The sequence below is a fragment of the Asterias rubens genome, chromosome 10 (assembly GCF_902459465.1).
Source record: "Asterias rubens chromosome 10, eAstRub1.3, whole genome shotgun sequence".
NCBI lineage: Eukaryota > Metazoa > Echinodermata > Asteroidea > Forcipulatida > Asteriidae > Asterias > Asterias rubens.
In genome coordinates this window covers 7,332,441-7,356,502 of record NC_047071.1, presented here as the reverse complement: position 1 = coordinate 7,356,502, position 24,062 = coordinate 7,332,441, and the positions used below count along the sequence as shown (strand labels likewise).

The window sequence follows — 24,062 nt, the reverse complement described above, 5'->3', positions numbered from 1 at the left end:
GATGGCTTTCTTACTTCTTAACTTAATTCTGTTGTGTTTTTAATGCAGAGTCAAAACATGTAAAGGTGGCGGCAACAATTTAAAGCTTGGCGACGATTATAAAGCGCGGCGCTCGCCGCAGAAAGTAGGGCCACTGATTTTCCGCGATCGCGGAAAACGGACGGAATTCGCGGAATCCGCCCTTTGAAACGGAAAACGGGATTTCAGAAAATTTGATTTTTTTTTTTTTTTTCTTTCTTGACGCCAAAACTATTGAAATTGCATTCTTTATTAAGATTCTTTTTGTTAAACTAAAAAGGCATCAGAAATCAGACCATTAAAAAGTACGAGATCGTAACCGTGGATCATTCTGTTCTACTTCACACCATCCTCAATGTTTACACACATGATGTACACACGTTGTTAACATGGTTAAGCGAAGGGCATTATTCGCGGCACGTTTTAAACATTTTTTGTTCACCCAAATTGCATTTTCTCCCTCTCTTTTACCAACAATAATACACAAACTAGCTTACCTATGATCTATAAGAACACATACAATGTTTTTTCATCTCGGAAAGGTCTAAAATAAAACCGTAAACTGTCAACATTCTGTCGCCAAAGCGAAAACAAAATGGCTGACATTTTGTTTGTGGATGGAGAATGGTCACGTCCATAGACTTGTTCCCAAGTCTTTGATCATGCTGAAACAGCGCCCTCTTGTGGGTACACTCCTGTCATTAGCCTACAATGTGGCTGATGCAGAGAATCAACTGCAGTTTTAGACTTGGAATCAAGTCTATCACATCATGTGCATTGATACTGCAGTCACAGTGCAACCTTTTTAGAACAGCAGTATACAAAATAATCCACAATTATAAAAAAAAGTATTTTTTTGAAATTTGTCAGTTCAAATGAACATTTTACGAAGTCAACAGTGCAACTTATCTCAAATTGATTTTTATAAGTGTGTCCCTGGGTATTAAACAACCTTTTATCTAATTAAAAAAACATGAAACGGAATTTTTTGTGCCTGAAACGGAATTCATGTTTTTGCCAAACGGAATTTGCACTTTTCTGAAACGGAAAATCAGTGGCCCTAAGAAAGCGTGGCGGGGCGCCTCGTCTTTTCTTTAGGTTGGAGAACACTGTAAAAATATGGTAGTGCTGGGCGAATAGCGAAATTTGGTATTCGGTTAACCGCTGGCCAACTATCCAAAATTAACCGGATGTTCGAATATTTTTTTTCGCCGCTAGAGTGTGCTAAAAAAAAAAAAATCCGCTAGAGGGCGCTGTTCGTTTGTGAATGAGATCTTATGGGCGGATTGATATTAGTTTTAGACAGTATCACTCGGTTCATTCATAAAAATAACCGGATCTAATTTAAAGATGGCGATTTGCTTTTTGTTTTGATCGTGATTGACTCTACGTGAACGAAAACTAGACCATACAGAAAATTAGACCATACATTGTATGGTTAGAATTCTGAGATGTATTGTAAGGCATGACAGTAAACCACACCCCACTCCCTTGAAGCACAAACCCTTCATCTGTTTTCCACATTTCACACCAGCCATGCTTGGTTTTATGAGATAAGAAACCCAGCTGTTTGTTTTGTCTTTAATGTAGACATGTTATTTATATAACGTTTCTCCCGGTAAATGGACATCGAAGTTGGGGATCGAAAATAATAATGTGATTGTGAGGGTCGAAACATACTCGTAGAGTCGTTGGTAGAAGATGGCAGGCCTGTATGCTTCGTTTTTTAAAGGGCAAGGGCACCAAGGCATTTTCTCTGTGGCAAAGGGCACCCTATGAGGAAATTGTAAATTTCTACTGGAGCATTTCAAGGGCACCAAGGCAATGGCAAGGGGCAACGGAGGCAATCGCCTCCGTTGCCTCCGTGAAGTTTCAGGCCTGAGATGGCGTGTGGCTGCTGAACAACAACTAAATACTGTATACATGATCAATTTCATCAAACTTACTATTGCCATACTACAAACAGCAACTACTTAAACAGTACACTTAGTACATCGGCTTCAGGGACAAATCTACCTCTTGTACTTCTGATGCTAGTCCTGGTGTTATAATGAAACGCTCGGATGTTCAACCATTATGGGTTCAACCAACATCGTACCGAGCGAGGCTTGTCCGGCACCGGTAGCCGTACCGTCCGGCAGCGCAACAAAGCTGGCCCTTATACATATCTACATACATCATGTACATGTACACCACCACACACTGCTCAGCGTATACACGTAGGCCTATAACACATGGACGTGGCATGATTGCTTCGTCATTCTCAATCGCGCCTGTGAATGGCCAATGTTTAGAATGAAACGCTCACATCCGGATGTCCTGCCTAAGCACTTTTATCGGAATTCCGATAAAATTGTACAAATCCATCAAGGCTGTTGTTTGAGCCACGTGTACGAGGTTGAAAGTAGAAAGACACGACCGTACTCACGACTTCGCTATACTGTTCTTGCTGTACATTGTACTGTACATACAATGTATACGTTGTTCGTGTTTGACAGCATGCAGACTGCCGGATCGTGGCACACCGGGCCCGGGCAAACTACGCCAACAGTCTTGAGTCAAGGCTAAGTCGCCATTAACCGGATATTCAAGTTATTCGCCCAGACTTAGTAAACATGTGTTTGAATTGTTAGTTAAAGGTTTGATTGTTTACCATTTAATGTGGCCACAAATCATCCATGTTTATTATTGTTTTAATTTACAGGTGGGGGAGTTTGTAAAGCATGGCAGTAACAAAGCAGTCATTGAGCTGGAGATTTACAAATCGCCTAAGAATGTCACCATACGACGTGAAATAATCAAACAAGGGAATAAGACGTCTTGGTCTCTGAACGGGAATCGCTGTACTATGAGTGATGTCAAAGAGAAAGTGAAGAGTCTTAATATTCAGATTGGTAATCTGTGTCAGTTTCTGCCACAGGTGAGTGTCTAAAGATAATTGTTGTTACAATTGAATTACATTGTTTTTTGAGCTCACTGTCTTAGCAACTACTATTGGACCTGCCCCACACAGAAAATGGTCTGTCACACACAGAGAAAGAAAAGCACCTACTAGTACTATGTGGTAGTAGATCATGAAAGGACTTCTGACCTTTGAACCTTTGAAGGTGGACAGCATAATGTTTTCTTTTGGGGACCATGTGCTATTTTTAGACTGTTTTCACTTGAAAATTGCACTCCATCTTTGGCTGTTTTAATCGCATGTTTATAACTCAAAATATGCCATTTGAAACTTGGAGGGCGGCTGCGCCTGGTATGCGGTGTGAAGCAGGGCTCCTCCGGGCGGTATGCGTACTGAAGGTTTAAGTGTGTCATGGCCGAGCAGATAAGAGCACCGAACTGAAGCTCTGGTGATTCTCTTCAGCAGAGTGTGGGTTCAAGTCCCTGTTGTGACACTTGTGTCCTGAGTAAGACACTTTTAAGTGTCAAGAGCCAACTTCGAAGCCCTGTCAACATTTTATCAAATGAACAAGGGCTCTATCATTAATTTGAGACAATCACATGTGCCCAGATTGTAAGTGGCTTTCCAAAACATAAAGGATAGAGCCTTTGTTCTTTAAATAAAATCTTGAAAAGGCTCTGAAGTTGGTTCGTGACAGAAAATATCAAAAACACCCAAATTCTTTGTGACATTTGACCTTGGCAACAGTTCCCCACCGGCATTAAACTAACACCATTTGTAAAAACAAGTCCAATCTATATCTTGAGCAAACTTTGTTTTGGAGACCCATCTCCTTCATGGTTCGCCAACTTTTTGAAATTGGTGGATATTTCTCACTTTGGGTTGCCACAGCAGTGCATTGGCACGTATTGTGACTTTTGATCTGTAATATTTGTTAGCGCCACTCAAATCTCATTGGGTTTTTTCTTTATATGTGTTGCTGCGAATCTATATAATCATAAAATGCACACAGTTTTAATGGGATCATATGGGCGCGTGGATTCCTAGAAGATGCAAAATCGCCCAAAATTGTGTAGTTTCATATGACCTTTGACCTTTTTTATACTGGTGGGCCAACATGATTCCGATTATTTTTCAATTGAAATCTGTTTAGGAACACTCAACTTAACCAAATACAAGAAAACATTGGTGGGATCTTGTTGGCACAGATACTTACAGTGATGAGGAAAATGAATGTTGTGCCAATTCTAGATCCCAAGATTCTTTTTTCATTTGTCTTTAGATAAAAACCGTTCTACGCACTTTGCACTTTAATTTGTTTTAGGGATGCAAGCTCTCTCATCTGAACTTGTTTAATTCATGGGATCTTATGGGCGCATTGAGTTATTACATGTACGCATGTAGGCGTTGAAAATGACATGAGGACATTGTTCTTCAAAGGTTCAGGTCCGCGTAACATGGAAATCATTGAAATCCCAATTTTTTTTTACTTTTGTTATAAGCCCAACTGGAGGTTTCAAAAAAGGTTTTACTTTTGTTGGGACCAGCTTGGCGCACACTTTTGTATTTACAGGGAATGTACTATTAATTGTTTCACGAGGGCCAAAACTTTGATAACTGATAACTCCCAAACCGAAAGCGTCAGCAAACTAATATTCTGGGTTTATTCATTTGGTATGATGATGTATCACTCTAATTTTTTGGAAGAAGATCTGAGAACCCATGAATCACATCCCCCCCCCCTAATTTGGTACATTCTTACAGGCAGAGGCTCTTAAACTCTAAAGCCATGTTTCCCGAGCCAATGGGTAACTTACCTATTTCAAGTCCAGTGCGAACAGCTCGGGTAACTTTCCTGACAGGTAGGCCCTGACTTACTCACGCCGCGTGGTTAGTTTATCCATGCCAAAGATCAAGCCAAAAACATTGATAATTTAATGCTCATCAACAAATATTAAAGTGCGGTCAAAGGTTATGCAGGGGCCCAGCTCGGTTAGTTTACCCTTGGTCCTGGGAAGTTTAATTGAGCCAAATAAATTCAAGTGCGGACGGTGGGAAAGTTGTCAGAATGTTACCCAGCCTCATGGTTAAGTTGCCCAAAATATGAATCCTTTGCGAACACGGCTTAAGTATTTCTCCACCTAGAGGGTAAAATGGGTACCTGTGAGGGCAGTCCGGGTTCTTGTGATTGATTTAGCTTATAGTAGTGCATTAGTAGCGCAGGCTGTATACTCCCCAGGGAGCTGAGATGGTTAAGGGAATTTATTTAATGGCCCAGTAAAAGGGGTAATGATGTTGGAGCGCTTTGAGAAGTCCTTCTGGTGTGCAAAGTTTGAAATTGTTTCTCTCCACCCAGCGGTAAAATGGGTACCTGAGTGTCAGGGCAGTGATGGTTCTTGTGATTGATTTAGCCGAAGAGTGCATATTTGTAGCACAGGGAGCTGAGATGGTTTAAGGAATGTATAATAAATAGCCCAGTCAACTCAATTTGAGTTTTTATTCTTCTGCAGGACAAAGTTGTGGAGTTTGCCAATATGACGAACATTGAGTTGCTGGAAAACACTGAAAAAGCCGTAAGTATTTTATATCATTATTGTGTTGACTATATTTGTGGAGTTAATGTAGCACAGATGTTTGGCCTGTGTCCTTTTATAAGCAAAACACTTTACCATTAAGTTAAGAGGTAGTAGGCAATATGACCTTTGTTTCGAACCAGCAGAGAGTTGCGAAAGTTGGATTTTTTGTTTAACTAAAATATGAAGTAAGCTTGAGTGAAGTTGGTTTTGTTCATCCGTTAGAAACGTGTCCATTATTCAGTAATCAATATAAACCACTAGGGAATGTAAAAAAAGTTCAGTGTTATCGTAATTAATTTGAGACATCGATACAAGTCGGTACTTTAAAAGTGCTAATGATTAAACGATTATGCTGTCGTTGGTTCAAATCCCACTCTAGTAAATTTGTCTTTGTTCAACCGAAGATCACAAGTGAATTCTGTGCATTTTATGAGAATATTTGTTGTCTTTAGTGGTTTAATTTTGCTCAAACAAGAATGTTGGTGATGTTGGAAATGGCAATTGGAACTGGTTACAAGCAAAGGTAGACCTTTGGTTTTTGGAACCATTGAATTGTATTAATTGTATTTCAATACTAAACTGTGAAAACTTCATTTCAAAAGTTGGTAACGTTATTGAGATGTTGCTGAAAATTATTGAGATGTTGCTGAATAGCAATAATCACAATTTCAAACATTTGATTTTGGTGAACCTTTGGTGCGGTCGCTAGTCAACCTTGCTAATGAGAACACCAAAGAAAGGGTAAAGTATGTGCATTGCAAAATGAACAAAACAGCATACATCAAAATAATAGCACACTGATAATCAATTGGCCAGCGACAAATTATCGGGTAAGGTAGAGAAAAGCCGATTACAAGCCTCAAATTTGCTGTTTCGTTTATCAAAGAATGTTCAAGCCATGTTTTTTTAGACACTTTTGGCAATAGCCGAGCTCTGAGCAACAAAAGCCTTTCAATGTGAGGCAAGACAACCTATTACATAACCGACATAGCCAGTGGCGCTCGCATCTGAATACACAGCTCAGGATGGGGTATGCTGGTGTTTGATTGAAAAGCCGCTGTAAGCGTCAAGATTGGTAAGCCAGAATGTAACTCTGCGGCTAAGAGGTATAAAATATTTAACTCCTTTGGAAGCCCTGGAATCACCCTGGATGTGTTCCCACTCTCTAGATGTTCCTTGTATTAGTTGGTCTCGGCACTGGAGAGCTTTTAGGGAGGGGCAAGTTGATCTGACGTGGCTGTGAAGGCTGCATTAGAAGCAGGTGCTGTTGTCGAGGGTACTTTGGTATTGACGAAAAGCGGCAGGAGCCCTGGTAGGAAAAGCAGACATAAGTGGAGCATATCTGCCATTGGTAGATTTTTTTTAGGGGCTGGTCTCTTAATAGCTGCGACTGCCTTTTTGGCCTTTCTTATGTGTCTTTTGTCACTGGAATCTGATGCCAAATCGTTCGCCAAGTACTCCTTCATCATACCCCAGCCTAGTTCTGATCTATCAGCGATGCGGATCAGCTTCTGCTGATCTTTAATGAGTTTTTCATTGTGACTTGGGCTGACTTTGGTGCATTCAATATCTATTGAATGAATACTCTGTGTAGCCTGCTCGACACGGGAGAGGATCTTTTCGCAATGGTTGTATAGGGCCACTGATTTTCCGTTTCAGAAAAGTGCAAATTCCGTTTGGCAAAAACATGAATTCCGTTTCAGGCACAAAAAATTCCGTTTCATGTTTTTTTAATTAGATAAAAGGTTGTTTAATACCCAGGGACACACTTATAAAAATCAATTTGAGATAAGTTGCACTGTTGACTTCGTAAAATGTTCATTTGAACTGACAAATTTCAAAAAAATACTTTTTTTTATAATTGTGGATTATTTTGTATACTGCTGTTCTAAAAAGGTTGCACTGTGACTGCAGTATCAATGCACATGATGTGATAGACTTGATTCCAAGTCTAAAACTGCAGTTGATTCTCTGCATCAGCCACATTGTAGGCTAATGACAGGAGTGTACCCACAAGAGGGCGCTGTTTCAGCATGATCAAAGACTTGGGAACAAGTCTATGGACGTGACCATTCTCCATCCACAAACAAAATGTCAGCCATTTTGTTTTCGCTTTGGCGACAGAATGTTGACAGTTTACGGTTTTATTTTAGACCTTTCCGAGATGAAAAAACATTGTATGTGTTCTTATAGATCATAGGTAAGCTAGTTTGTGTATTATTGTTGGTAAAAGAGAGGGAGAAAATGCAATTTGGGTGAACAAAAAATGTTTAAAACGTGCCGCGAATAATGCCCTTCGCTTAACCATGTTAACAACGTGTGTACATCATGTGTGTAAACATTGAGGATGGTGTGAAGTAGAACAGAATGATCCACGGTTACGATCTCGTACTTTTTAATGGTCTGATTTCTGATGCCTTTTTAGTTTAACAAAAAGAATCTTAATAAAGAATGCAATTTCAATAGTTTTGGCGTCAAGAAAGAAAAAAAAAAAAAAAAATCAAATTTTCTGAAATCCCGTTTTCCGTTTCAAAGGGCGGATTCCGCGAATTCCGTCCGTTTTCCGCGATCGCGGAAAATCAGTGGCCCTAGTTGTACTGTTGCTTGATGCCCTCTACTCTCTCTTAAAGGTGGGAACATCTGCCAAGAGCCGCTGTTTCTTGCAAGCACTTTCGACTCAAACATTCAGTGAGTTGGTGAGCGCTTGGATGGCCTACATAATTTCTTGATTGCCTTGGTTGGGCTGTTGGTTTCCGTCTACGGACATCATAGCGTTACCTCAATATGAGGTGTGGCTATATATACTACTTGGCTATAGTTGGCTGTTACAAAATACAAAATACCAATGCATTAGCACCTGTCGTGCGAAAACTAATAGAAGTTTTACACTCTTTTGAGGGAATTGTTTCTCAAAATTCTACACGTTCAATGGCTGCAGTTTTTATGGTAAATATTTTTTGAAGTAATTACCAAAAATATACTCTCCCTGAGGCTTTGAATTGACTTATTCATTTCTCATTAACAGGTTGGCTCTCCTGATTTGTTTGAAAACCACTGTCGACTCAAGAACTTCCACAAGGAACAAAAGGAGCTTCTTCTGAAACAGAAAGAGGAGTCTGACCATCTTGACAAACTGAAGCAGAAGAATAACCGTCTTGAAGCAGATGTCAAACGTTACCAAGAGAGACAACATCACTTGGAGGTCATAGAAACACTCGAGAAGAAGAAAGCCTGGGTGGTTAGTATCCCTGGTTGAAATCATATGATCACTGGGTCACTACACTATATTGGTACAATTTACATCACCATTATATTGGTAACAAAAATCTGAAAAATGTTCATGTTGACTCTTTGCACTTTTGAAAAAAATCTACAGTTACAGTGAATTGCAAACCTAGTAGCTCATGTACATGTATGACTTGGTCAGTTGCATTTTCAAGCGCAATTTGTTTATAGTGCTTTAAATAAGGGAATAAAAGGGTAGCGACGAGTTCTTAAAGGCAGTAACGAGAAACGTCTTGCACCAAGACTAGCGCGCAATATCCGACAACAAACGGTTATAAACAGAGCTCCAGCTGGTCATTCTCAACTGTTTAAACACCCCCCCGTGATGCGCTTACCACCAATAGGAATAGCGAAACTGTCTGAGGTATTTATGAATGTACATTATTAATAAATACCTGGGACAGTGTCTCCATTTTGATTGGTTGAAAGGACATCACATGGGGGTGTTTAAACGGATGATATAACCACAGCCAAAAGTGTTTCAACACAGCTAGCCTTTGTGTGGCCACTGAATCAGCATAAGGAGTATACAACTTGGATTTCTCACGTCCTATTCTCGTTCATCACTTTGTATTTTAACCAAGCAAGCTGAATTTATCCTTGAAAGTTGGAGGATTATGAAGCTTGGTAAAATTCAGGGTATAGTGTTACATGTATGGCTATATTTGAGACAATTTTTAAACAAATTTTTATTAAAATTCGTTCTCGACCAAAACAATAAAATTGTTCACAGAGAAAGAGCCCATAAAGTTGAGTGAATGCACTGAAGTAGGAATCTTGTTGATGTGTATATTCTTCCCCTAATGTAGGAGTATGACATCAAACGTATGCTCTACCTAGAATACAAAGAGAGACAAGAATCACTGAAGAAGGAGCTGAAAGAAGCCCATGCTTTAAACTCACCTATTCAAAGTCAACTGGATAATTTTGCAGAAAGACTTCATGAAGTGGACATAGTCATTAAGGAAAAGGTAACAAGTGATCAAATACAAAGACAATGGACCATATTTTTTAAGGGAAGGTACACGTTTGGAAATTACTCAAAACAAATATTAACTTAAAAACTGACTTGGTAACAAGCATTGGAGAGCTGTTGATAGTTTAAAACATTGTGGGAAACGACTCCCTCTGAAGTAACGTAGTTTTTGAGAAAGAGGTTATTTCTCACTAAAATAATAAAAGACTTCTAGCTAGAAGTCGGTTATTCTTATCTGAAAGCACACAAATTCGTCCAACAAGGGTGTTTTTCTTTCATCATTTTCTTGCAACTTCGATGACCAATTGAGCCCAAATGTTCACAGGTTTATTATTTTATGCTAACGATGGGATACACTAAGTGAGAACACTGGTCTTTGACAATTACCAAACATGTACCTTCCCTTTAAAATGCTATGACATCATCAACATGCTGATTTTTCATTGGCTTGATGTATGGAGTCATTTACACATATGTTTGTTACACACAAGCTTTGTCATTATTTATTGACCATATTTTTTTCTTCAATTTGTTTTGTAGACAAACGCAGGACGACTTTTGGCCAACTCAGCCAATAGGAAACATGAAAAGATTGGTGACTTCTCCAATGATTTGACAGAGATTCAAGATGAGTTAAAATCCAAGCAGCAAGAAGAAGAAAAGAGGGCCAAAAAGTAAGGACTGAATCCTTGACCCCTCCCATGAATTATGCTAATTACATCATGCATGCGTACAGACCCTGTTGGTTGGCAAACGCCATAGAGTTGTGCACTAAGCAGGCGCACAATCGCGTCTGCGTCATGCACCCATTACCAGTGTGCAAAACGGCGTGATGTTCCCTCATTTTGCCAACCAAAACAGTAGTGCGCACGCGCTATGTGCAATTTACATACTTCATGGGAAGGGTCTATTGGATTACATTTTGGCTGTCTATCTCTATGTCGATACTTGTTTTGGTTTTCTTTGTTTTTACATTCGGTGATGCTGCAATTTGTAATTTTTTTTACAAGTTTAATTAAATCCTGGGCTATTTCAAACTGAAATAGCTAAGCTCAATGTTGTATAGTGTCGGTTGCAAAAACTGTATTTAATCAAGGTTTTATTTTCAGAGTCAAATTCAAGAATATTTAAGGTACATGTAGATGACACTTTACAATACTTAAAAGTATTGCACTCTTACTTATTCCATACATACACTGTATGCTGACATCAATTGTAATCATTTTGTGGGTCAAAATACATTAATTTGTTCCTGTATACTGTTTTTCCCTTATAGGCTTAGGTCTTATTGTAGGTATAATATACAAACAGATACATGTACATTGTATTTAACTCTGCAGGATTCGTGATTATGAGAAACTAGTGGATGGATGGAACAGAGAATTGGAAGGAATGCCACCAGCAGATGACATCAAGGTAAATATTTGCTTGCCTTTTATAATATCAAAGTCTAATAAAGCGCACGTATCTACCAAACAAGGTACTCAAGGCGCTGAGTATAAACAAACTTTCAGAGAGATAGGTTTTTGCAGTTATAATGCTGAGACCCAATTATGTAGCACCTTACAATGGTTTACAAGGTGCTACGGCGCATACAATCAAGCAGCTACAGCTAGGAACATCGGTGCGAACCCCTTTTCTTTTTTATAAGTGCACTGGAATCTTTTTACATGCGTTACACAACACATGGGACCAACGGCTTTCACCCCTCCCGAAGGATAAAGCAATGGTCCAGTGTCTTGCTTTAGGAAACAAGTGTCACGGCTGGGGATTCGAACCCACACTCTGCTAATCAGAAACACCAGAGTTTGAATTCGGTGCTCTTAATAACCGCTCGGCCATGACACCTCCATGTTTTATATACTGTTCAAGTATTCAAAAATTCAATATAGGAGTCCGAACCTTCCACTTAAAATTGTGCGTGTTATATGGCTTTGTATGCTGAAACAGCTCCAATACATGTATGTACCTAAATCATTGGAGAAGTCACCTTATTGTTGAAAAATAATTGCAAATTGTTGAAGAGTTTGTATTTTAATTGTTAAAATAATTGATCGATGATATAAAATATATCAAATTACAAGGATCTGTGTGTCAGGTATTTAAAATAGATATACATTGTAGGATGTGTTTTGTAAATACTACAATGTATGTAGCAGAATATGTACATGTATATTGTTGAAATCTTGACTGCAACACTCGGCTTCATTTCTTGAACTAGAACAGCCCAGATTTAACATTGTGGTTATATTGTGCTCTTACAACTATTGCATCAAATATTTGTACTGTATTAATGAAACAGGAATTTCTACTCACTAAAATAGTGGACATTCAAAGCTTCTAGGAAGCATGTCAACAATCGCACAAATGTTCAATACATGCTCATTATTTATCTACAAATCTAAGTTGATTCTGCAGAAAATATCATTTTGCTCATTTATTGTAAAATAGCTAAGTTAAACATTCATCAACTACAATGACAGCACGGACAGTCCTTATTGACAGACTATTTGAAACTGCACCTTTTACCCAATTAGGCAGATAAAAGGGTTCAAATTTGATACAGTAATGGTTTTATTTGTTCACTTTGTTTTGTGCCTGGAAGGAGATTGTTTTTAAGAAAGGCTCTACGCCCTTCTTCCAGGAACACAAAAATACCTTCTTAATGTAGCGGAAGATCCTAAGCAATAGAATGACAACATGTTTTCCCACTCCCATATAGAGTTTAATATCTTCCTTTAATGAATGACTTTGATGCTCAGTTTTAATAAAACACAACTTTGCTCATGAATTTGCTTAGGCCCTTGTAATACTGTATGCCCTTCCTCCAAGCACACAACACTTTGTTCTCTAACAGTACTTTGATTGCTTTGATTCTAATAATTTGAAGGGCCCTGACATACACTATGTAGCTGACAAGGTCAAATAAATGAGGCTCTACCTAATCAATAGACATGACAAGCTATTTCTATTGTTCAATGTCAGACATGTTAATTTTCTAACATGACTAACAGCCTTATCCCCATTTTGTACTTGGTAAAAAGGTGGTAAACTACTGAAGTATCACCCACCATTCAAACCATACAACGGTTGAATCAATTGAAATGTTTTCATGCCTGGAATTACACGCCCTGGTCTTGGCCTTGGTGCCCCTTCAAAAGTTTCTCATTGACTATTGGTAATTGTCAAAGACCAGTCTTCTCACTTGGTGTATCTCAACATATGCATAAAATAACAAATCTGTGAAAATTTGAGCTCAACCGGTCATCGAAGTTGCAAGATAATAATGAAAGAAAAAACACCCTTGTCACATGAAGTTGTGTGCTTTCTGATGCTTGATTTCGAGACCTCAGGTTCTAAATCTGAGGTCTCTAAATCAAATTCGTAGAAAATTACTTCTTTCTCGAAAACTACGTTTCTTCAGTGGGAGTCGTTTCTCACAATGTTTTATACTATCAACCTCTCCCCATTACTCGTTGCCCAGTAAGTTTTTATGCTAATAATTATTTTGAGTAATAGTGTACACTGCCTTTAACAATGGGAGTGCCCTTTGCAAAACGAAAATGGCCTTGCCCTTTCAAAGTTAAAAAATCAATGCCTGTGTTTTTGCTGATGCATCCTGATGGTACACAATGTATACCAATCTTCAAATTGTCTTTTTCCACCAATAGCCTCAGCTTGATGAGAATTCGAAGGCATTGCGAGGTGTTGTACGAGAAGTCAATGCCATTGATACTGAGTATAACGCTATCAAAAGTGAGCGTGAAAGTCTACAAAGAGACAAGAGAGGTATGTATTTAAAAAAGCATCTGAAAAAGACCATAGAAAGTTTCCAATATACTGACCTTAAACCCATAAGCCTTTTTGAGGTATGGCGGACACAATGCTACAACACTGTAAAGTTGTGGTAAATTTGTGCATATTGACCATAGAAATAGAACGTATGTTTATTCAGTGAATTGCGCATTTTAGGCGACGCGGCGTTTACACGTAAACCTAATGACCACCAACATGGTGAGCGTGGCATCAGTCACGGCGTGTGACGCGCGCGTATCACATCCAACATACCTCAACAAGGCTTATTGGACACCTTCGATAAACAGTATTGTCCAAGGCCCACACTTTGTGTATCACAACTTATATATAAAATAACAAACCTGTGAGAATTTAGGCTCAATCGGTCATCGGAGTCTGGAGAAAATAACGGGGAAAACCCACCCTTGTTTTCGCACGTTTCGCCGTGTTATGACATGTGTTTAAAATAAATCCGTAATTCGCGATATCGAGAATTGATATTGTTTTAATGTTTTCTCAAAAAGTAAAGCATTTCATGGAATAATATTTCAAGAGAAGTCTTTCACCAATTACCTTCTGTAAACCCTGGAAATTATTTGTAAATTTGTGAACTTTTATTTTTTTTCTTTGCCAAAAGTGTATAATGGCTTTAAGTCACTTCATGTATTCAGGAACTTATTGGTGTGGTTTACCAAAACTTGATACATCATTAGTGATGAGATTTATAGTGGCATTCAGTTAAGTTTAACCTGGGCTGCATGGCCACCATAATGTAGTATTTTGATTGAAGACAAGTTTATGCAAGTTAAATTTCAATCAATTTCATAGTCATACTCAACCGAGTATTCAATTCTAAAAACACTTTATTGAAAAATTCTGTTAAAAGTGGGATTTAAAACATTTGCTTGATGGGAAATGAATCTTGAGGTGACACTATGTGATGAAATTAGGTGGTTTGGAAACAGTTCTTTGATTTCTGAGGGCAATTGTGTATAGATCATTGTATTCTACTTTTACAACATCTTTCTACCCATATGCATTTTAACAAACGGTTACAGAACGCTTTTCAAAGACCAACTGGACTAATCCAAGGCAACGTGTTCCTTTAAGATTCTCCCAGCCTGACTACAACTCATACGTTGTCATGGCTGACCAATGTTCTCAACCTGTAACTCCTTTGAAATCCTCTCAGGTATTAATAAATAAAATGAGTTTCCCTCTGTTTCTGTTAACCTTGAAAGATTGTGAGACACGGTTGAGAAAACTAAATGATCAGAAAGACATGAGACTCAAAGAGCTTCAGAAACGCTACCGAGATACATACAATGCTGTGGAGTGGCTGCGATCCAACCAAGACAAGTTCAAACATACTATACACGAACCTGTGGCTTTGGTTGTAAGTATTATTGGGGGAAAAGTTTGGAAATGTATTTAGGTGGTGGAATTTTAGCCAGGGCTTGTGAAAAAAAGGCCACAAAAATTTGTCTTTAATTTTTAAAAATAATGTCCAAGTTGCTCACTTAAGCTACTTTTAAATGTAAATGAAAAGTTAATTACACAGTGTCCAGACATCTAAACTTTGTGTGCAAAAGACACATCCCATATGTGTATCTCAACATGTGGTCTACAATACACCATATTCACAATGCGCAGCGCACATACAGGTACACGCCATCTCCTGTCCCCATTTTGTGTGTCAAAATGTGCACAAAAGGATGGTACACTTGTTTACGCACCTCTGAACTATGCACTTCTACCATTTTCTGCCGTTTTGGGAGTCCATTCTTTTTGTACATGTTTTGACACACAAAATGGCAGACAGGAGATGTGCATGAATGTGCACTGCATGTTGTGAATAGGGTCTATAGATAGCCGTGGTGGTCTTACACTTTCGTATTGCACTACAGTGACGTCCTGGATATCAGGGTACATTTCTGGGGCGGAAAATTTTAAAAGCTTCATAACTCAAATCTTACCTGCAAGAAACCACTAATTTGAACAGATTCACATTCCATGGCAGCAAATATTTTTCTGGGGTGGGTTTTGATCGTCATATATTCTTAAAAAATCCGTCATTTTCATGAAACAATGCAGCTACCAACGTTGAGGAATTCCCGTTAAGTGTCCGTACTCTCACAATCTGCCATGTGTGCGTTTGCGTGTTAACGCTGTGCAGTCAAGATACGGTGACAAATAATTTATGCGTCTTTCATCTTGCGTCTTGCACCCGAATGTACACGCGTACGTGCGGCAGCAGACAACACTGTGAGAAAACGATCCAAAGAGGAATATTTTAACCTTTGGAGCTGCATTATTTCACGAAAATGACGGATTTGTGAAGAAAATATGAGGACCAAAACCCACCGCAGAAAAATGTATGCTGGCATGGAAGGTAAATCTGTTGAAATTAGTGGCTTGTTGCAGGTAAGATTTGAGTTATGAAGCTTTGAAAATTCTCCGCCCCAGAAACGGGCCTTACATAATAGTTAGGACTCTGTATCTGTGTACAGAGGAAGAGTCCTATATAGGGCTGGGTCTATCGGACCTTCGTTTATAGAAATAGAAGGAGCTCTTTTAATCGCTCTCCTGAGAATACTCAGAAGCTCAATTTGAGCTCCTCTTCTTAGATTGTCCAGGAGCTCAATTTGTTTGACTAGCACACTCGGTTTATGATTACTATGGTCAGGTCGGATCGGACTCGGACGTACACAAATCAAATTTACAGACAAAATAAAATAAAACAACCCCGATCCAACTCCCGTGTGACAAAATACCGCACCATTTTAAGGTTTTATGTTTAATGTTTCCTTTTTTCTAAAATGTTTTCACATTTGATATAAAGCATTAGAAAATACACATTTTCTTACGAGAAAATGCGTCGTTGATCCATGGTTGATCTAGTAGTAGTTCTAGTATGCACGGACGACGTATACAGTAGCGTGTGTGTATGTACGTGTAGTAATAATGTACCCGGCTGCAAGTTCGTAAAGCTAGCAATCTGTTAATTGCGCTGCTCAATCTCGAGATTGCACAACAGATGTTGATTGAGCTACGTACGCCGACGGTATGCGCTTCGCCCTCGCATTTGCGCCGCCTGGAAATGCGCTAAAACTCCCTCGTGACACGTCGAGTCTTGTCTCAATGCGTTTATTGCTGGTTCGTGCAGATTTTACCAATAGAGGGCGTTTAATATCACGCTGGGTGCATTCGATTAGCTTCCCTGGGTTGACCCCGGTGTGTGGCGGCTTTTTTTCCCAGGACTAACGTGGGTTATTATCTGCACACGTTTGTCCTGGGAAAAAAAAATGCCACACACCGGGGTCAACCCGGGGAAGCTAAACGAACGCACCCGCTAGTGCATCGTTCCAAAGCGACTTCTAGCGTTCAATGTTTCTTTTATTTATTGTCGCACGCAAAGTAACAACGACTGGCGTGAAATCTGCTTTTGTGTATAAATAAAATACACCGTAATGATCGAGGAGGAACGCTGTCGATCGCGCACCCGAAAACATCCCCACGAGCGCGGTAGGAGCGAGAGCGCGAGCGCGATCGCGCTCCTCAAAAATAAAGGTCTGGTCTATAGACTGCAGTAGATCATTGAATTGTAAAAACTACTTGTAGCTGGTATAGCTACTGCTACCTACAATGTAGCATCTTAGTCTGTTGTGATGATCTATTGACCTTAAACATGTTGCCAACCTTGCTATGGGCCAAGTAGCCATTGGATTGGGGCAGTCAAAATAAAGAGGGATCTTGTAGATTAAAGACACTGGAACCTATTGGTAATTGTCAAAGACCAGTCTTCTCACTTGGTGTATTTCAACGTATGCACAAAATAACAAACCTGTGAAAATTTGAACTTAATTGGTCATCGAAGTTGTGAGATAATAGAGGAAGAAAAAAACACCCTTGTTACAGGAAGTTGTGATGCTTGTTTTCAAATCAAATTCAAATATTTTAGTGGAAAACTACTTCTTACTTGAAAACTACATTACTTCAGAGGGAGCCGTTTCTCACAATGTTTAATACTTTGAGCAGCTCTCCATTGCTTGTTACCAAGTAAGTTTTTATGCTACCAATTAATTTGAGCAGTTACCAATAGTGTCCAGTGCCTTTAAAACTAAAAATGTTGTATTTGTGTTTATTCAATAATGACTAATCCTTGACTTTGTCTTGAACATTCTTCAGATCAATGTGAAGAATAAGGAGCATGCTAAGTACATAGAGAAGGCTATACCTCTTAATGACATGTTGGCATTCGTATGCGAGGATGCTGATGATATGGAGATATTTGTCAATCTGGTAAGTAGATATTAGATTCCCATTAAGTGACCCCTAATGACCTTTCTTTTCTCACCTATCCTCTTAATTACATTTATAACACACCTCTTTCTTGTTCTGTATTCTGGTTGGCTGAAACACGGTTATGTGGGATGAACTTATATAGTCAAAGTGATCGCGCACACATGTTTTGCGGGAACTAGGTCTTTGAAAATAGCGCCCGGTTACAGTGCCCTCTCTTGACTTGAACCGTGAACAGCAACTACAAAACTTCTTGTCTTTTCCAGATTTGACATTTGAGACCGAGCTGTGTTATAAAACACATATTGACTGGCATAGTTCGGTAACTTTAGTACGTCTATTCCCCCTCGGGCCTGTGAGTGACCAGAAGAGGGGCTTACATTATTTCCCTCGGGAAATAGGCCCCTCTTCTGGTCACAAGTCTAAGTCCCTCGGGGGAATAGACGTACACTAGTTACCAAACTATGCCAGTCAATATGTGTAAACTAGTACACGAGAGCTCCTGACTGTCAAGTAAAGTGTCAATTATTTGTGTGGTTTTTTTTTTTGGGGGGGGGGTCAGGATACTAATTTAATGTACTTTATTTTTACTTTTAAGGTACGAGACAGACAAAACCTAAAAATCAATGTTGTGAAGAGTCCAGCCGAGCCACTAGCTAATTTCAGACCGCAACGACCAATTGATGACATCAAGTAAGTGTTAGCTGTGCATGTATATTGAATGAGACACTGAGTTGTCTGCACTGTGATGTTATTACCACATCTAGCAGCGTCCTAGTATACAAATATTCGCTTCGAGAAAATAGAACGCTTCCGGGATTACCTCGGGAGTCATAGTTTTACCCACTGCACTAGTAAAAGCAGTAAATTTTTGTTCTATACCACCCCCAAACATTTCTAAATACTGTACTATTAAGTTACAGACCTGAGTGCTACAATCCACGGACGACGCGAATACAGATTGTGAAAACTTTTACTGTGCTGCATGTAGTGTCATGTAATCCGAAATGGTTATCATCCTCGTACACGCAACGGTCGTCTGGATACTGCACGCCATGTGATAGTCTTCGGACTAGCGCACGGCAAACCGATGCACTTTCACACGCAAACAGATGCACTATCACACGGCCATCGTCTAGTCCAACTAAGACATATCATGTGACGCGCTCTAAACCAATGAAAAGGCAGAATATTGGTAAGGGGTGTTATAATACCAATAACATAATGGATCAGTTTGTGTTTTATTGTGGGAAGAAAAAAACATCAAGGATTCTCTATTGGTTCACTTAAAGTCAATCCTTGGTGACTTGTAATCCTACCCACTGAGCCGACTAAGTATTTACTTCTTGTTTAGAGATGAGGATTGTCAAGATTTCCAGATTTGAACTTTAGAGTCCTTTAGAGTTTTGTAGGCTGTTCCTTTTTTTTTTTTTTTTTTTTTTTTTTTTTTTTTTTTTTCCAAATGATATTATATGGAGAACAAAATCAAGCGAGGCACTGAGTTAAGTCGAATGCATGATACCATGCAATCCTGTGATGTTACCATGAGCCAAACTGATTTATACTGATTTATACTGTTTAGTTGACAGTATACTGCACAAACCATGTGTGCTTTGCTTGTAGCGTTCCATGAGTCTTACACGGCAAGTTTGTATGGATGCATGCATATTATTGATAGACTCTCGGACCAGTTTTGAGAAGGCACATTCTCTGGAAAAGATCATTTTCTAGATACGGTTATTGTATTTTTTTGGTGGAGAAAATTGTAGGTTAAAACCCAGAACCTTTGAGAAATTTCAAGATGATATGTTTCTTACGCAGTCAAGTATAGCTAAATGATTGCTAAAGCCAATGTTATGCCAAAGAGAATTTGTTTGTTAAAAAAGGTTTACTGCCAGTAAGGTTCAGACCAGGCGCTGACACCTAAACAGATTGTCCAAATTGTAAAAAGTATTATCAGTTCAATATTTTTCAGACATCCACTCTTATCCCTGCTTGTTGTTTATCTCTGTCTCATGTGTCATCCTTCATTGTAGACGTTGGGGATTTAATTACTACCTAAGAGAGCTCCTTGAGGCCCCAGAAGCTGTCATGGTGTATCTGTGTAAGATGCACAAACTTCACAACCTCCCTCTTGGTAGTAGAGTCACTCAAGAAAACATCGATAAGGTCAGGGCATTAACCTAACCACTCTCAATCCAAATCAACGTTTTGTTAAATGCTGGTGGGCTGAGCACTGTAAACAATTAAAACATGGTATGCTTTCTAGCATAACACCACAATCAGGGTCCAGCAATTTTGTTTTTTGAATGGCCATTGTGTGTTTAACTTAGATTGCGAAATGATCCTAACAGAACACTCAAGGGAGAAAGTGTTAAATTGTTTATTTAAAAAAAAAAAAAAAAAAAACGAGAAAGCACCTTTTTTCATAAGTAATTTTTTTTGCTTGATACGTTCAAATAATTGCATAGAGAACAAGTTGATTTAGTTTCAAGAACTTTAATTAATTTATTTATAATTGTTCTGGTGTGTTATTATATTGGAATACTGTTCATCAGATTGTTCATACCCAAGTATAACATGCACAAGTTGTGAGGGGTGAGAGGGTAACTTTAATAAACATTTTGTAATATTTCTCAGGTTGTGAATGAGTCCAACGTGACTCGGTTCTACACACCAGACTACCATTATAGTGTCAAACGCTCACGGTATGGTAACCATACTCGCTCTACTGATAGTAACTATATACAAGACGCCAGACTACTCAACATCACCGTCGACATGAGTGCAAAGAGAGAACTTGAACAGGGCATACAGGTTAGAGGTTAAAGGTTATTTACATCATAATAATAATAATAATAATAATAATAACCGTATTTATAATGCGCCTTTTGCCAAAGGATACAAAGCACCAGGTATTATTACTGCAAGGAGTGGGGCGAACTTTTGAGATAAAAGACCTAATCCTCAAGCACCATGTAATGGTTTACAAGGTGCTGTGGCGCAATATGCTGCCAATTCAGCCAAGAACGACGGGGCGAACCCCTTCTCTTTTTGATAAGTGCAATGGGTTCTTTTACATGCGTTTACACAACACATGGGACCAACAACTTTACGGCCCAACCGAAGGACGAAGCAATGGTTATGTGTCTTGCTTAAGGACACAAGTGTCACGGCTGAGGATTCGAACCCACACTCTGCTGATCAGAAACACCAGAGTTTGAGTTCGGTGCTCTTAACCGCTCGGCCACGACACTTGGTCATGACCATGGTCTTGATCAGTTAACACCATGACCAACCGGATTTGCTCATAGGTCTCAACAATTTCACAACTTAAAAAAAAAAATTGTGGAGTGAAGTTGGATAATATCATCGTCACAATTAAACCATGACAAAACCAATTGGAGAAAACAAGCTCTCATTAAATGTTCTGAGAATTATTTCTCTTTTGAGAAATCAAGGGTTTTGTTCACCACGAATCAACCAAACCTTGGCCAAAAAGCCATGGATGTTAACCAACCATGGCATAATTATTGTTTAAAGCTTTGCATGAAGTTGAGAAATAAGAAGAAACTATAAATTGATAGTAAATTTGCGGGTACAACCATGTGTGAATCTCTGTTGAGTGAGTGTTGGCTCTGAATAGAGCCGGTTTGGTCTCAACGTTCCGACTAGTATACTCAGCTCGTGTAGACTCGTTCTCCTGAAGATGAGCAGAGTATAATGTTTAAAATGTTGAGACTAAACCGGCTCTGATCTTTCAGAGCCAACACTCACTCAAAAGAGATTTACACATGGACAAGTTTTCTATTTATTTATAGTTTATTCTTACAACCATGGCATGTTTGAATCTCAGACTTGCCTCCTGTGTTAAATACAATGCCAATAGCCTGATGTTTCATCGTAACCCTGGTTTGTCTAACGTAAATAGTTCTAGAATAAAGGAGAATTTTGAGCATCCCTGGATTTATACAAGTTCTACAGCAAGTTCTTGTAAACCTTACATGGTGCTAAGGATTAAGGCCGAGTCACACTGCAGCGATAACGAAAATGATAACAATCACGACGCAAAGAGAACGCATTCTATTGGTTGAATTGCTCCACGCAGAATACGCACACGCTCATTCAACCAATAGAATGCGTTCTCTTTGCGTCGTTATCGTTATCATTCTCGTTATCGCTGCAGTGGGACCGGGCCTTAAGGTCTCATAATTCAAACTTGGTCCCATTCACCTTGCCGTAAATACTTGAAACTGTGTATTCTTGGGTTATTATTATTATTGTGTGTCATAGAAACAATCCACCAACATTTGTTGTCAAATCCCACTTTTTGAAACTTGTCTTAAAGGCACTGGACACTATTGGTAATTACTCAAAATACTTATTAGTAAAAACCTTACTTGGTATTGAGTAATGGGGAGAGGTTGATGGTATAAAACATTGTGAGAAACAGCTCCCTCTGAAGAAACACTTGAGGAAGAAGTAATTTCATACTAAAATATTTGAATTTGATTTTAAGGTCTCAGAATTAGATTTTGAGGTCTCAAAATCAAGCATCCGAAAGCCTCCTCTTTGTGCAGCAATGGAGTTTTTTCTTCCATTATTCTCTCTCAACTTCAACGACCAATTGAGCTCAATTGTTCACATGTTTGTTATTTTGTGCACATAATGTTGATATATTTAATAAACATGTTGAGATACACCAAGTGAGAAGACTTGTCTGAGTGCCTTTAATGATGTTATTATTGCACACATTCCTACTGCAGGAGATTGAGATTCAACTAGGCACTGGTAAGCAGAGATACACTGAGCTACAACGACAGAGACAAACCCTAATGACTGCAGATAATGAACTCAAAGAACAAAAGAAAGATTTATTACGTAGAAGAGATAGACATAAGACCATTCATCAGTGTATTGCAGCCAAGAAAGAAGCGTAAGAAATTTAAAGGTTTTGTTTATTTATTTATTTTGATGAGACACCCCTAACATCGCAAGGCCAGACAGCCAGTTCAAAGTGAGGGCTACACTTAACTGATTTGGGGTGTCGACTGCCACCAGGGGCACACTGCCACATACTCATGGGGCTGAAACAGGGTTACCCCCTACACAGTCCGTAAGGATGTAGGCATAGGTATCATCCACTTGGATGCCTGGCTGGTAGAGCAGAATGCACTGCCTTCCAAACTTAAGTCTTGAGATAAGAATGAAGTATAAGCCCTTTAATATTGGCCCATTGTGGTAATACGACACTCACCCATGAATATGATCAATATTATGAAACACATAACTAACAATTGGCTTTAATAATATAATGATAATAATAACACCATTGTTATAGCGTCTTTCCTAAGGTTGCAAAGCGCTCAGAAAATAACAAGAACAAACAACAACAATGGGAATGAAATTTAAAAAACAACAGGAAAACCATGACCAGGCAAAGCCTACAGCATTGAGGCAAAGAAAGTCCCCCCAAAGCCAGACTCTCTATGACAAGAACGTCCTGGCCAAGACGGGCGAGAGCTACTGATTAAAAAAGTATGTTTTGAGTGACCTTTTGAACATAGTACTGGAGCTAGAACTTTTGATGGAGTGTGGAATGGAATTCCACTTCTTAGGGCCTGCAACTGAAAATGTTCTGTGGCCTGATTTTCTGGTGGTTCGAGGAATATACAAGTTGCCCCGTGAACATAATTTGCTCTTGGTAGCCCTGGTTTCTAATGAGTTGGAAATGTATATGGGGAAAGTAATGGACATACTGTACACATTTCTTTTATTTGTTTAGGATACAAAAGTGTCAAACCTCTGCATTGGATCTAGAGGTGGAAGCAACTAAGGCAAAGGAGAAGATTAGACAAATCAATGAAAAGAAAATCAAATTGGTTAAGGAGTTCGGACAGAATGTTAAGGTATGTAGATCAACTAATAAAGGCAAATGTTAGTATCAAGGAATATAATTCCACCTAACCTTAGGTTGGATGTGAACCAATTACTTTCTGATGAGTTCTCATTTGAATAACTAATACTTAAAAGATACATGTAGACTAAGTGGACTCTGCACTTGTGTATTTAAGGAGCTTGGAGTTAATGCTGTGTACTGCCCATGAAAACATTGGTGTGCAAAGCATCCTTTGTAGCTGAGAGTGCTGTCAAAGTGGCCACTATTTATGCTTGTGACTGGATCCATGCTACTGGTAGCTGTTGACGT

At 39.0% G+C, this 24,062-nt stretch overlaps 1 protein-coding gene across 3 annotated transcripts in view; it reads left to right on the top strand.

The window, feature by feature from the left end:
- Positions 1-24,062, top strand: part of LOC117295439 (structural maintenance of chromosomes protein 5-like) — a 44,125-nt gene that overhangs the window by 9,602 nt on the left and 10,461 nt on the right. For all 3 annotated transcript variants that reach the window (XM_033778095.1, XM_033778094.1, XM_033778096.1), the window contains exons 3-16: positions 2,723-2,938; positions 5,431-5,493; positions 8,522-8,734; positions 9,591-9,752; positions 10,298-10,431; positions 11,098-11,173; positions 13,429-13,546; positions 14,794-14,948; positions 17,741-17,854; positions 18,453-18,547; positions 19,891-20,023; positions 20,495-20,671; positions 22,621-22,790; positions 23,640-23,763. In XM_033778095.1, coding sequence (XP_033633986.1) covers positions 2,723-2,938; positions 5,431-5,493; positions 8,522-8,734; positions 9,591-9,752; positions 10,298-10,431; positions 11,098-11,173; positions 13,429-13,546; positions 14,794-14,948; positions 17,741-17,854; positions 18,453-18,547; positions 19,891-20,023; positions 20,495-20,671; positions 22,621-22,790; positions 23,640-23,763 — 1,950 coding nt within the window. The remainder of the gene's footprint in view (positions 1-2,722; positions 2,939-5,430; positions 5,494-8,521; positions 8,735-9,590; positions 9,753-10,297; positions 10,432-11,097; positions 11,174-13,428; positions 13,547-14,793; positions 14,949-17,740; positions 17,855-18,452; positions 18,548-19,890; positions 20,024-20,494; positions 20,672-22,620; positions 22,791-23,639; positions 23,764-24,062) is intronic.